This window comes from Vanellus vanellus, assembly GCF_965231255.1.
Source record: "Vanellus vanellus genome assembly, chromosome: 5".
Taxonomy (NCBI): Eukaryota; Metazoa; Chordata; class Aves; order Charadriiformes; family Charadriidae; genus Vanellus; species Vanellus vanellus.
Window position 1 is genome coordinate 79207969 of NC_138910.1, and position 12492 is coordinate 79220460.

Genomic DNA, 12492 nt, shown 5'->3' on the forward strand with positions numbered 1-12492 from the left:
GCTCTCTGCGGTTTCCAGTGCTTTTAAGGTAGACTACGTATTAGCCCGCAGTTTAAAAGCTCCTACGGAAACGCTGAAAAACTTTGAAGAGACTGACTGTCGGCTCCCGTAGGGTTTCCTGCTCACGGAAGAGAAATCCAGCACTGCTGGCAGAATAATCCTGCGAACAGGATTTCACATGGACATTTGGGTATCTTCTCTGGGCAGTGTGGCAAAGAGAGGAAAGAGCACATACCTTTTCTGGAACCAACCTGCTTTGCCAAGCAAAATATTTGAAAAATCATCCTGCTTTTCAAAAGCTCAGCCTAGCTTGTACTCCAAATTCTAAACCGGCAATGGATCATATGGGCAAAAATTACTGTGGATCCCTCCTCTCTCTCCGCTTCTTTCTCCTCTCAAGATGCTCAAGGAAGAAGAAAAGGAAAAATTTAAACTTGTGTTTGTCACCCAGGCTGCTCCCAGGTCAGGAACGTTCGGTGGGATGCAGTGGATTTTCCTGGGTCCCAGGAATGGGCTCTATCGGAGGCAGTTTTGCAACGCCACAACCAAACAGCAGTTCCTTATAAATTCCACGCATCGGTTTCAAAGGAAACCTGACTGAGAGCTTTCATCCTAGTTTTTGTGCCAACTTAGGGCTTTTTCCCAGTACATGAAGCAAAGGTGCAGCCCTTTTCATCACAGCGATTATCATCAGCTGCAAAGTCCACCAAGCCTAACAATCTATTTCTCGCAGCAAAGAAAAATCCACCCCAAGGTTGAACCCAGCATGAGAGCTGTAACCTGGGATCCGAACCATTAATCTGCTGAGCCGTATGCAGAGTACAGCAATGCCGTAATTTTGCCTAAGATGTCCAATAAAAAAAAATACTGAACACACATAAGGAGAGTGTTTTAATCTCAATTACTTTTTGGAAGAAATAAATCAAAGCTCTCTACCCTGCTCAGACCCATAAACATGCTTTATTTTGCTCACAGTGAATTACAGTCAAAAGGACTTTGCAGAATGCTGAACTAAGCTCATGTTTTGTAAAATCAGGTCTAATTTTGAAAACGCCTTTATCACACTCACATTGCTGCTCACAAGCTTTCTAATCATATCACGCTGGTTTTGAGAATAAAGTTAAACATATACTGTATTTGCAGAAGCAGAAACAATTTTGTAAAAATCTGAAAAGAGAAAGATTCTTCCCTCTTTGGAAAATAGAAGAGTACAAGAGCTGCCTCTTGCTTGGCAGAGTCACTCAAAAGTTCACAAAACTGCTACTAAATTCTGTTCTGTCTCTGGGGTTCAACCTGCAGCTGGATCTGTGCAGGAGCATAACATGTTTGTGAAACTCCACTGGCGGAGCAATGAAACTCCACAGGCTTTCTGTTTTTTCCCAGCACATCTCCAACATTTCGGGAACACTTAAAGCGTAAAATCTCATCATAGGTCTTTTTAGACGCTTAATAAATTTGCTTTAGTAGGGAATAAAATTTACGTGGCCTCAATTCACATATGAAGGCAAAATAAGTGACAGACCTAAATCCTCTTCTATTAGGAAAATAAAGAGAAGTCTTCCAAACCCTGTAAAGGGGATGACTGAATTTTCAGAATTAAGTAAGAAGCTGATATAAGGGAGACCTAAAGCATCTTTACCAAACCTATAAATATCTTACAATAAAAAAACAATACAGGACTGGACTCCAAAGACTTCCATCAAAAAATAAAACACTATTTGTTTTTTTTCAAACACAGAAAGCCTCCCACGATAGGTTCTAATTTGAAGTGCACGTTCCCTATTTTGGTGTTAAGTCATTAATTGGAGAAACCGAATAGGAATTTTTGCACCCCTTTACTCATTTCAGTATCTCAAAAAGCGTCTTATTTTTTTCTATGGATATTAACAAGCAGAAATAATTATATTCGACCAAAATTCTGTATAGTCAGACTGAGCTTAATTTCTGATGCTCAGACTACCCTAAAGGAAACTTTTCCCCTTAACAATTATTCACATAATAGATTTTTCATTAAAGCCTGGAGTACATCTCTAGAAGAAAATCTCTCTTCATTTTGTATTGGGACATTATTCACTAAGCCAGCACGTGTTAAATTTCTGATAGCCTGTGTAAATTCCATATGCACATTAGTGCCTATGGCATTTCACAAAAGGTCAGGGTTGTTTAATTAGCAAGATATTGAAGCGGTCTTTAAAATATTTTAAGACTTCTAAGTCCAAACTTTGATGTAAGAAATAATGATTTGCCTTCCCACACTTCTTCAGCCTCTTATCCAGTCAGCAAATTATGTTGTTATTCATTTTAAATTGGTAACCTCTTTCTGAAACTATGTTTTTCTTGCTTTTAGAAAACCCAGGACCAATCAGTGTCAAGCCTGTCTGGTCAGGCTGATGGCTTTATTAACAAACTTGTTCACCGATCTTCCAAAGGATTGAACATAACAGCTCTCTGAAAGGGCTCAGGACTTCATCTGTGCTGGAAGAGTGAAGGGTCACAGCTGGGAAAGCATCTTATCTCAGCCTAAGATACCACAGTTTGAAGATTAAAAAAAAGAGAACCCCAAACAAGCTAAGCCGCTCCTGTCAGGGAAGGGAATTACCAACGCAGCAGATTTACCCTGGTTCATCCCACCTATTTTAGGCACAAACCTGAAGTGCTCAAATTGGGACCGCAGCAGTCTTAGGGACTTGGAAGCCACCAGAGAGGGACAGACCCTTCTGCAGGAGATGCATATACTGAGCCCTTAAGAGGCAAAGCAAGACCCTGCACTAATGTGGCCACACTGGAAAGTCACTTTTCGGTGTGGGGAGTCAGTGTGGGTGCAGAGTTTGCACACCATAAATTCACACTGCAACCCAGCTGCCCGAACTATGGCTCACTCACTAACCAGCCAAAATCCACTCTGTCCCACGTGGGGACGAGGAATATTCCTGCTGTGTGCGAGATACCTGCTTTGGACAAAAGTGATAGAGAAAGCATTTGAGCAGCCGTTAGTGCTGAATGCAGAGGAGAAAGAGTTTTGGTTTGGGAGGTGTAAGTGGGATCACAGGGTGGCAAGCTAGGGGGACGCAAGGTTTGGGGAGACATAACAGGGCTGGTCAGGGGATATGGCTGCTGGCCATGTGAAAAGTGAGGTCGTAAAACCATTCTTGTCCAACTAGTCTTGGGGAGACAAGTCGAGAAGGGCTCTTGCCCCTAACCACCCCACTCGGGGAACTAAAACTGCCAGGATGGTCTCCAACAAGTCAGAGAGATCAGTAACTATTTTCAAGGAGTGGAGTTTTCAGTGTGTTATCGTATAGTGTTACCAGCAACTGCCAGAAAAAGTCTGAGAAGGGGTCATTAGTAAGGTCATCTTTTCATAGGAAAAAAAAATATCCCCAAAACTTCCCCGTTATTTCTTTAAAGATTAAATAAAAGATGCTGAAGTTCCTGTAAGACCCTCCGCAGTGCATGCGTACCTTGCTGCCAATGATTGAGCGAACTTCATCATCCGGCGAGGTGGGGGTCCCAGATATATCTGGGTTGCTGTTGCTGAGGCTCCGTGAGCGGTTCAAGTTAAGGCTTGCCGGTCGGACAGCAGATCGAGCCATAGTGGCATAATGCACTGATCCCCCTAAGCCACCGGGACCTACGGAGTTGTACAACAGAACATCCTATTAGACCATCAGTCAGAGCCTTGATCTCATGCTGCTTTACACCAGCCTGATGCAGCAAACCCTTTGGATAACCAGCAGGTCTGGCCTGTAAGGCAAGCTCCCCTATGCCTTGTTCTCCAAGGCAAGCAGCAGGGAGAAAGGGATGGGATTAAAAAGCTATTTTATTCACTGCTCTCTGGGAAGCAGGAAGCTCCCCGTGGATTTAGGCAGCCAGTGTGAGGTATGTCTTTAGCTAAAGGGATATTTTCCAGACCACAGACTCCAAAACCACCCCAAGGACTGGGCACAGTTTTAAGTACACAACCTTCCTAACACCTCTCAGAGGTTTTCCACTCCATGCGAGAAGCGAGCGCTGCGCACAACAGTCCTTCCCAAGCCTAGTTTTCTGTGGCTGTCATTCACACCACCTCTTCCCCCATATATCCCTTGTTCTCAGCAGGGGTGGAATTAATTTGTTTCCCTCCTGTACCCAGACATGTGTTTTCAAGTATTTCACATTCCTTTGCCAGTGTTTCAACTTCTGCTGGTACTGGATAACAGTAGAAAAGTACTAGTGAAGGAGACTGGGAAACATGACAGGCCAAGAGTGTACTACATCTGTCTAACTTGCTGCAGAAAACAAAACTAAAAAAACCCAGTATTCTGCCATAGTTTAGCCTCATGGTCTTTCAGCGGTGACACCGAAGATCATCAAATAGTTAAATTTCTGACATGGCTAACTGTAATTAAACTCATCTTGTAAATGGCCACACTGGATCATAAAGAAAGTTAATAACAGGGCTTGGCAGGGAACCAGCTATGCAGTGGGAGCTCAAGAGCACCTGCCAGCAAGCAATTTCTGCTCGCTTTTAACAAACTGTGACTTGAAAGAAAATGACAAAAGAGCTACCTGGTGACGGTGAGTTGGGATAGGTATTTGGTAGGCGAAAAACATAATAAATATAGGAAGCAAGAAGGCTGTTTCTGCCATGCTGGTCCTGGTTTCCATCCAAGTTCTTGTGAAGTCTGTTTATGATCGATGCCATCGCTTCAAAAGATGCTTGGCCCAGGTTAACTGAAAGTAGTAAGTGCGGAGTTTGTTTTAGACTGCAGCAGTACCCATGAGCAAGTCCTAAATGTGCATTTCATCCACCTTCTAAAGGATATATGGTGAAGCCTGTTAGAGTATAGCAAGCGTTTCTGATGAAAGACTGAACCTCGTATGTGAATTAGGTCTAATAAACAGCTTGACGGGAAGACAGGTGTTGCAGTGATAAGCTCCCACTTTTATTAATAACAAGTTTAATGAATTTAGGTCTGACTTCTGGAATCAGACCAACTTTGGTCATCAACTGCAACAGTGACAAGATCAAGTCCTTATTTAATCGATGGATAATATCCTTTGGATATTTACCATACTTTTCTCAGTTAATTTTTTCCCTCATTTAAGTCATAACCAAAATATAAACTGTATCAAAAAGAACGATTCCATTCTCCTTTGGAAAAAACATCTGTTCTAAAAACGAACACAGAAATCTACACACGGCTCTAGATAGCCATTCTAAATAAATTAGGGATGAAGCAGACTGCAGCTGGAGACTGCAAATCCTATTTTTTAAAAGCTATACACTAATGCCCTCAATGCTACATACAGACAAATTAAACCAATACGGAACACTTAAACAGTGAGAGAGTTTTAAAATATAGAATAAAAATTCAAGCAAAATTCTTCCCCCAAAAGATAACCTTCCTAAAATAAATGATTGCTATTTTTAAAGCAGCAGCCTTAGATACCTATATTCCACTATGTCCAAACTCAAGTTTCCTACGAAAAATCCCAACCGCTATTATAAACACAAAGGATCTAATCCTGACTTTCACCTGAGATTTTTTGTACTGGCCATAAAACAGAGATAAACCAGGAGGGATTATTCATGCTGACAGTATCAGATCCACAAGAGCTACAGGAATATACAGCATCTGTATCTTCTTATCTTACCAACTTCAAGATTTTCCAAGGTGACCAGTAAGGCTGAAATTCTTAGTTTCTGAATGTCAGTATGGAGACACCTTAACAGGCTCCAGCGCTAAGAAAACGCTGAGCATCCGACTCGTGAAAGTCAGGCCCCTTTCTGGTGTCTCAACTTGGACACCAAATTACTAGTCATTCTTGAAAACCTTTGTATTAAATATTGCTCCTGTGTATACCGCCACTGATCTGGATGCCAGCATGCTTTATTTTGAAGATACGTGGTATATTAGTGGCACTAAAATAAAGCATAAAAATGGACTTTTTTATTTCTACATAAATATGATAAAATTGGAAGTGTCAAACTTTCAGCTATGTAATTCTCTATAAAACTTAAATAGAATACCTATTTGGCCTGCAATGACAGGAGGTCTTACTACCAGAAGAATCAGTTTGTCAAGCAGGAGATGAAGAAATCGCACTACCGGCTCCAGTTGAGAGGAATTTAAAGCTGAAATGCTGCTCTTCAGTTCATTTTCCAAGTTGTTTTCCATAATTCTCATGTCTCCTATTCGCACAGGGAACATGTGCTCATCCAGAGCATGGACAAGTGCAAAGAACTTGTCAAGATAAGGGTCCTATACACAAGTAAAAAAAACAATAATCAGCAAGAAGCTCCAAAAGTAATTCCATTTTCTATGGATTTGCACCTCATAGACGGATTCTCTCCTTCACTCTTCTATCTGACCATTTAATCACACAAAATTAGCAGAAACTCAACATCTTTGAGAGCTCTGCCCATACGTCTAACTCAAATCAGCCAACGTTCAGAAGTTGTCAGGCAAAACTACAGGACCCACAGACTGTGTATTCTTAGAAAAACAGACAAAAATGCACTAAAATCATGTTACTATTTACAGCACAAATAAAATACACAAGAATCATCAAAATGACATACTGGAAATTAATAAAACAAAAGTTGAAATGATTAGTCAAAATGATTGTCATCTTTCTTTTCGGATCAAAGAAAGGCAGATGAAAAATACACGGAGAAACAGAAGAGGCAGAGGGGGAAATGAAAGACAAGAAAACATCATATGCCTGGACTGTGTGTTAGACCTGTTGTATTAAACACAACAGTCTGAGGTCTGAAAACACCGTTGGCCATTCACCTCCAGTGAATAAGGGCCAAACTGCTCATATTTTTAAGCAGAACTTCTCAAATATACTCACAGCAGAATGTGGAATAACAGGTCTGCTGGCTCAGAACTGAAAATGAGATCGTAATTTCACTACAAGTAATTATTATACTCTTCACAGTTATCAACTTTGACAGCATTTCAACTGTCAAAAGACTATCAAACTCTTTTTATTACAATGACTGCTCTTAACGTTTACCTGAGTATGGAGGGATGATACAGCAACAACTTCTACATTGAAAACCCCTTTGTGGTTATCCACCCACTTCATTCCAGGGAGTGGAACCTGCAGGTTAACAGAAAGATGGGTGAGGATGTGACAAAAGGAGAGCTAAGGCACCGCTAATTACAGCTGCCGTTTCTTTTCATTTTATTGTCAGGTAACACACACGCGCCCACACACAAACACACACACACACGTCTAAACAGTATTTAAGAAATAAATAACCTACGAGTTAAAAACACACATACATACACACTCACACTTCTACGTACACATACATTCTCTCACTTTTTAAGAGAAGTATTCTCCTGATTTTCAGCACGAAGGACAACTCACCTCCGGAGAAAGCACTGAGTAAGCCTGTGGTGGTTTTTCCAATGAAACAGGTAGGCAGAACTGACCAGTCTTTAACCGTCCATTTTGAAGCATCGGTATCCACTTTAAGAAGAAGGAATTAACAAAAGAAAAAACAAAAACACACACTTCTTAAGGTTTTCTTGAACTTTGCAGGCTTGACCGCAAAATTCTCAAATTCTGTAACGGCGTATGAGTTGCCAGTGATGCCAAACAAATTGCAAATAAATGCATTACGAACACATTTTGTGCTGAAAAACATAAAGACTGAAAGACACTCACGGTGTATCCAACTGGAGTCTCCAGGGGAGTGTTTTGTTTTTGCTGGCAACTGACGTGGTAGAAAGTAAAAAGCAGGTGGTGGTGATCGGTTAAAGTGGCTGGAAGCTTAATCTTGATTTCCTCATGAAAATCAGGCGATCTGTGCGGAGACCAGACCCTCAACTGAGTCATCAATACACACAGTCTTGTTTACTACCTTAAGCTCGAGACCAAATGCTTTGAATTAAAGTATCTGGAAGGAAGGAAGGATATGGACTATCCCAAGGGACTAAAGCTTCGCTTTCTGATCACCAAGGACTGGAAAAACTTCCGAGTATGCATTTACAGTCTACAAAAACTGAAAGTGGCAGCCTCCACCTCACAGAGGTGCTCCGGGCTGCGCTGCTCCCCATCAGCGATGGGCTCTTCTTGTCTCAAGGTGGAGACTGCCACAACCCCCAACCTGCAGGACAGGATTCTCTCCCCAGTACATCTCATCCCCAGTACAGCTAAAAGACTATCAACAGGTTAAAGCCAGATTCAGCACTCCTTACCAAGCTGCAATGAAATTACTTTCAAGACCAAGTACTTCCAATAAATAAAGTAAAGTCTAAAAGGCTCCAGCAAAATAGCGAAGCACATGCTAATATGAGTTTATAACGTAAATCTTCATGACTACTAACTTGAAGCTTGTGCTTACAGCATCGGCTGAGCGGGGCTACGTGCTCAGCATCACAGCCCCTGGCACAATGCTGATTTGTACCAGAGCAAACAAAGACTCCTGCTCCTACTCATCGCAAAACTCTCACAACAGTATCAACCGCCACTGCAGTTGTTGTGAGCGCTATGCAGATAGTCACTGTTAAATAATTAACACTGAGACAGAGTCACTGGTGAGTTACTCCACTTTCACACCGGTAAAAGTTCCTTTGGGTGGAAATCATACTATCCATATGGGGCCATGTCCTTTCACAAGCTGTCATGTGTTTTACCTGTTGTGATATACTACAGCTGTGTACGCTTCTTTGGAAAATTCGGGACAGCTAGATTTGCCGAAGATGACCTGCAAAAAAGAAAACAAAACACAGAACCCCCCCTATAAAACTGTGCCAAGAATTTGTTCCATAATCCCGCAGAGACATTTACAGCTCCATTCATGAGTCTGTGCAGCTGTGTACAGGTACATCTGCTTGTTATGGGCCCCTTCACTTATATTTAACATTTTACTGAGTCACTGAAGAGTTCACAATTTTAACAATCCCAGTGACGCACGTACACAGATATGGCTGAAGAACCGATGAATGCAACCACCCTCATGCAGACCTTCACCAAGTGCTCATCACTTCTGGCCCTGAACACAAGTGTAATCATCACCTTTAATTTTTTTGGCATGGAAGCAAAGATGCTATTCCAAACACAAGGATGTCCACTGCAAACATCTCAGGTTAAAATATTACCTAAGTAGGTTGTTACTTTGCAAACTCTACACAAACGTACTCTTTGATCTGAAATATTGTAATTTTGTATTCCCCCGAACTTGTTGTTTTGAAATGTTTTTCAGCAAAGTTGCCTTTAACACGGGGATTTTACGACTGCAACGTGTACTCTGCCTTATCGGCATGCAGCATTCACACGGAGCACAAAGTACTTCCCTCACCGGCATAGCATTGCTTGGGTCCTCTCCATACATGAACTGGACTTTTACAGTGATATTCCTGGCAGATCCTTGGCGGTTGGCGAAGTTAAGGCTCTGAGGATAGACATAAAGAAGATTCCTGCAGGAAATAAAGGCATCAAGTGAGCATCTCTGTGTGAGAACGAGAGGCTTCGCACCTTTATTAATGCTATTATTTAAACCTCCAAGGAAACACTCAGAGAGTCAAAGGTTTGACATTTTCCATTAGCCAGATGGTCTTCTCTTCAACATAAGTGCACACCCACACAAGCAATTTGATATTGACCCCTTCTTTCAGACATCAAAAATCATAATTTTTTTTTAACTGCCATCATATTTTGAAATAGCTCCTGTTCATAAGGGTACTTGAAAAATACATCTAAAAATTTAACAGTGATCCCATGATCCAAGAAGTTCAAGTGGAAAGAAAAATATTTGAATAAAAAAGTACTGAGAAGTGTTTATTTGTTCAACACAGAGTGGTGGTTTCTGTTAAAATACCGTCCTTCCTTCCTTGTTGTGACCTGTCTTTTTTTTTTTCGTCTTTTTTTTTTTTTAAATCTCCTTACATCATCACGACTTCAGGTTACATCTCTCCTCTGAAAACGGACTAAACTAAATGGGTATCTGTACCTTCAGCAGATACGCCATCCTCGCAATGACTCAGATGGAACGGGGTCCCTAATTCCACTCCTGACTTCCCCATTTTGGGAAGGACGGGGATCAACAAACTCACAGCTGAGAAGTGAGAATAGTCAGGAGCTCTGGAAAACAGTGGGGATGGTCAGACTGAACCAGGAGGGTGCAGTTTGGAGGGAAGGGCCACCAGTAATGACAACACTCGCAGGTATCCAAAGAACTGCTGCCAAGACCGAAGTAATAAAGCGAGCATCACATCCACGGGGAATACGAGAGGACGTAATGGGCTGAAATTGCAGCACGGGAGATTTAGGTGAGATGCGAGGGAAAATGTTCTGACCGTAAGACTAGTTAAGCAGCAGAACAGATTGCCCGGGGTGGGCGTGAAATCTCCATTTTCCATGAGGTTTTGAGGACACGTGAGGCAAACAGCTGTCCAGGTCGGTTTATAGACAACCTCAACTTTCACCAGGGGCACATTTTGGAGGCCCCTTCCAGGTGCATTCTCCAAGTCTATGATTACTTTAAACACAACAGTGACAAGATGCAAAATTCTGCAATTTTCCGTGCTCTTAGCCCTGACTCCCTGCTGACAAAGCGCAAGCTGGATTCACACAACATGAGCAAAACTGTCCACTGCAAGTCCCCGCCTGCCCCACGAGCAAGTAACTGGTACCACAGAAAGTCCCTTGCATGGTCCTATAAAGACAAAAAAGACAACAGCCTCTGAACCATTCCACTCAACATAATTATTCAAAGGAAATACACCTTCTTTTGCCCCCAAACAAGTAAAAGTGTATGCATGATTATATATCTTTAAAAAGTCAGCCTGGCAATGCCCTCTCCATCTGCCCCACAGCCCTGCCCACCAGACCGGCATCATTCCCGCTCCGACACCCTGGTTCCTGTGGCTCCAACAGGAGGGACCGAGAGGGATGCCCGATGGTGAGGTGAGAGGTTCAGGGCGCTGCCTTACATCTTCTAGGGATAAAAGCCTGGCATGTCGCATTTTCCCCAAACACTGAAGCAACCAATTCTGTAACCCGCTTGTAAGGCAGGAGGTAAAAGAGGAGGTTCCCTTCCCCTCTGTCCTCCTCCGGGATCTATTCAGCGAATCTGAACACAATTTGTAAGTAGTTTCCAACTGTTCCTTGTCCCAGAGAGACAAGAGACAACAGATGGGCACAGAAAACTGCAGTGAGGAGCGCAGCAGGACAACATTTTAAGCCTAATAAAGCAGCCGCTACAGAGCGCTGGAAACGGTAGATTGAAAACAAAAAGACCTTTTTCTTGCCTGTCAGGAGGGCAGTGATTTGGTCACTGAGTGAAGCCACCTGGTGCCTTTTTAGATGCCATGGGTAGCCTGAACACCGACAGCGGGCAGCGGGGTCCTCTCCTGGAGGAGCAGCTGGAAAGGTGGGCTGCCCTAGGCTGTCTGAAACGGCACTAGATGTCAATGTTTCGGCAAAAGCATCCCACTCAAGGACTTGGCGGCATCCAAGGAATACTCTAAGAGTCTCTGAAGAAGGAGGTACCTCCTCCAGGTCAGCACCTATACAGAGCAGTCCGGCTGTACGGCTCCAGGCGGCTGTACGGGGCAGCACTACGAAGCCCCTCCAGGCAGAGGAATCTGCTTAGCTGGCACGTGGGAATTTCTTCCCTTTCAAGTCCTTCATGGTGAATTAAGTTTTTGAATCCCATCCTCATTGGTCACTTTGCCTAATCAAAGCTCTCTTACTATTTCAGAGGGGGCCCGTGCCGTTTTTGTGACTCCACTAAATTACTTTGTTCTGGCACGAATACATTTGCTCCTTGATGTTCTTTCATATCCATTTTCATTTTAGAAAATTTACTCTAAAATGTACATTGCTCATAAAACTTTTATTAAGTATTATTAGTGCTTAAGAGAAGGATTTAATGTATTTGTGAAGCCAGGCTACAGGATCCCTATATTAAAAGCAGTCCTATGCTTGGGACTGATTTATGCCGAATAGCAGAGATGAGCCTCCACCAAGCTTGCACTTCTCCTACCACCTCTCATGCTCGGGCTTGGTGTCCTGGCAGCAAAGGAGACACTTCACCAGTTTGATGCCGCTCTAGAAAGAGGGTGCTAGAGACCTACGAGCAGATATTAGAGCTGACGTTGGATGTCAGGCAGGGCTTTAGGTACATTCATGACAAGCACTGGAGGAAATGCACAGGCTGGTCCCCTCTTCATCGCCTTTCAAGCCCTTGTCACGTGAAAGGCTCAGAGGGCAATTATCCTGCATTTCATTAGGAAGAAGCTGATGGTGCTTAGGGGAGTTCAGATGCAGAGATCCCCCTGTAAGACAGGGGAGAGCGGGATGCTTGCTCCTGTTCAGGCAGCTTCTCTAGAGGGTTTCCTATCACAGGCATCATCCTTTTGTTGAGAATTTACATACAGAGAGGGGAAAAAATTCCCCTGCTCTCACACCAGAATGTGACCTCAAATGAAAAATCCTATTTTACCTTTCCCTACATAGGTATAAGCTGCAGATCTTCCTGTCTGCCAT

General features: G+C 42.7%; 1 protein-coding gene across 1 annotated transcript in view; it reads right to left on the reverse strand.

The window, feature by feature from the left end:
- DOCK7 (dedicator of cytokinesis 7) overlaps positions 1-12492 on the reverse strand; it is a gene marked incomplete at its 5' end in the record, with an annotated part of 107034 nt that overhangs the window by 36569 nt on the left and 57973 nt on the right. Inside the window, 8 exons of the mRNA XM_082483646.1 lie at positions 3462-3631; positions 4549-4713; positions 6014-6245; positions 7006-7092; positions 7366-7467; positions 7666-7804; positions 8637-8707; positions 9302-9419. Of these exons, the coding sequence (XP_082339772.1) occupies positions 3462-3631; positions 4549-4713; positions 6014-6245; positions 7006-7092; positions 7366-7467; positions 7666-7804; positions 8637-8707; positions 9302-9419 (1084 nt within the window). The remainder of the gene's footprint in view (positions 1-3461; positions 3632-4548; positions 4714-6013; positions 6246-7005; positions 7093-7365; positions 7468-7665; positions 7805-8636; positions 8708-9301; positions 9420-12492) is intronic.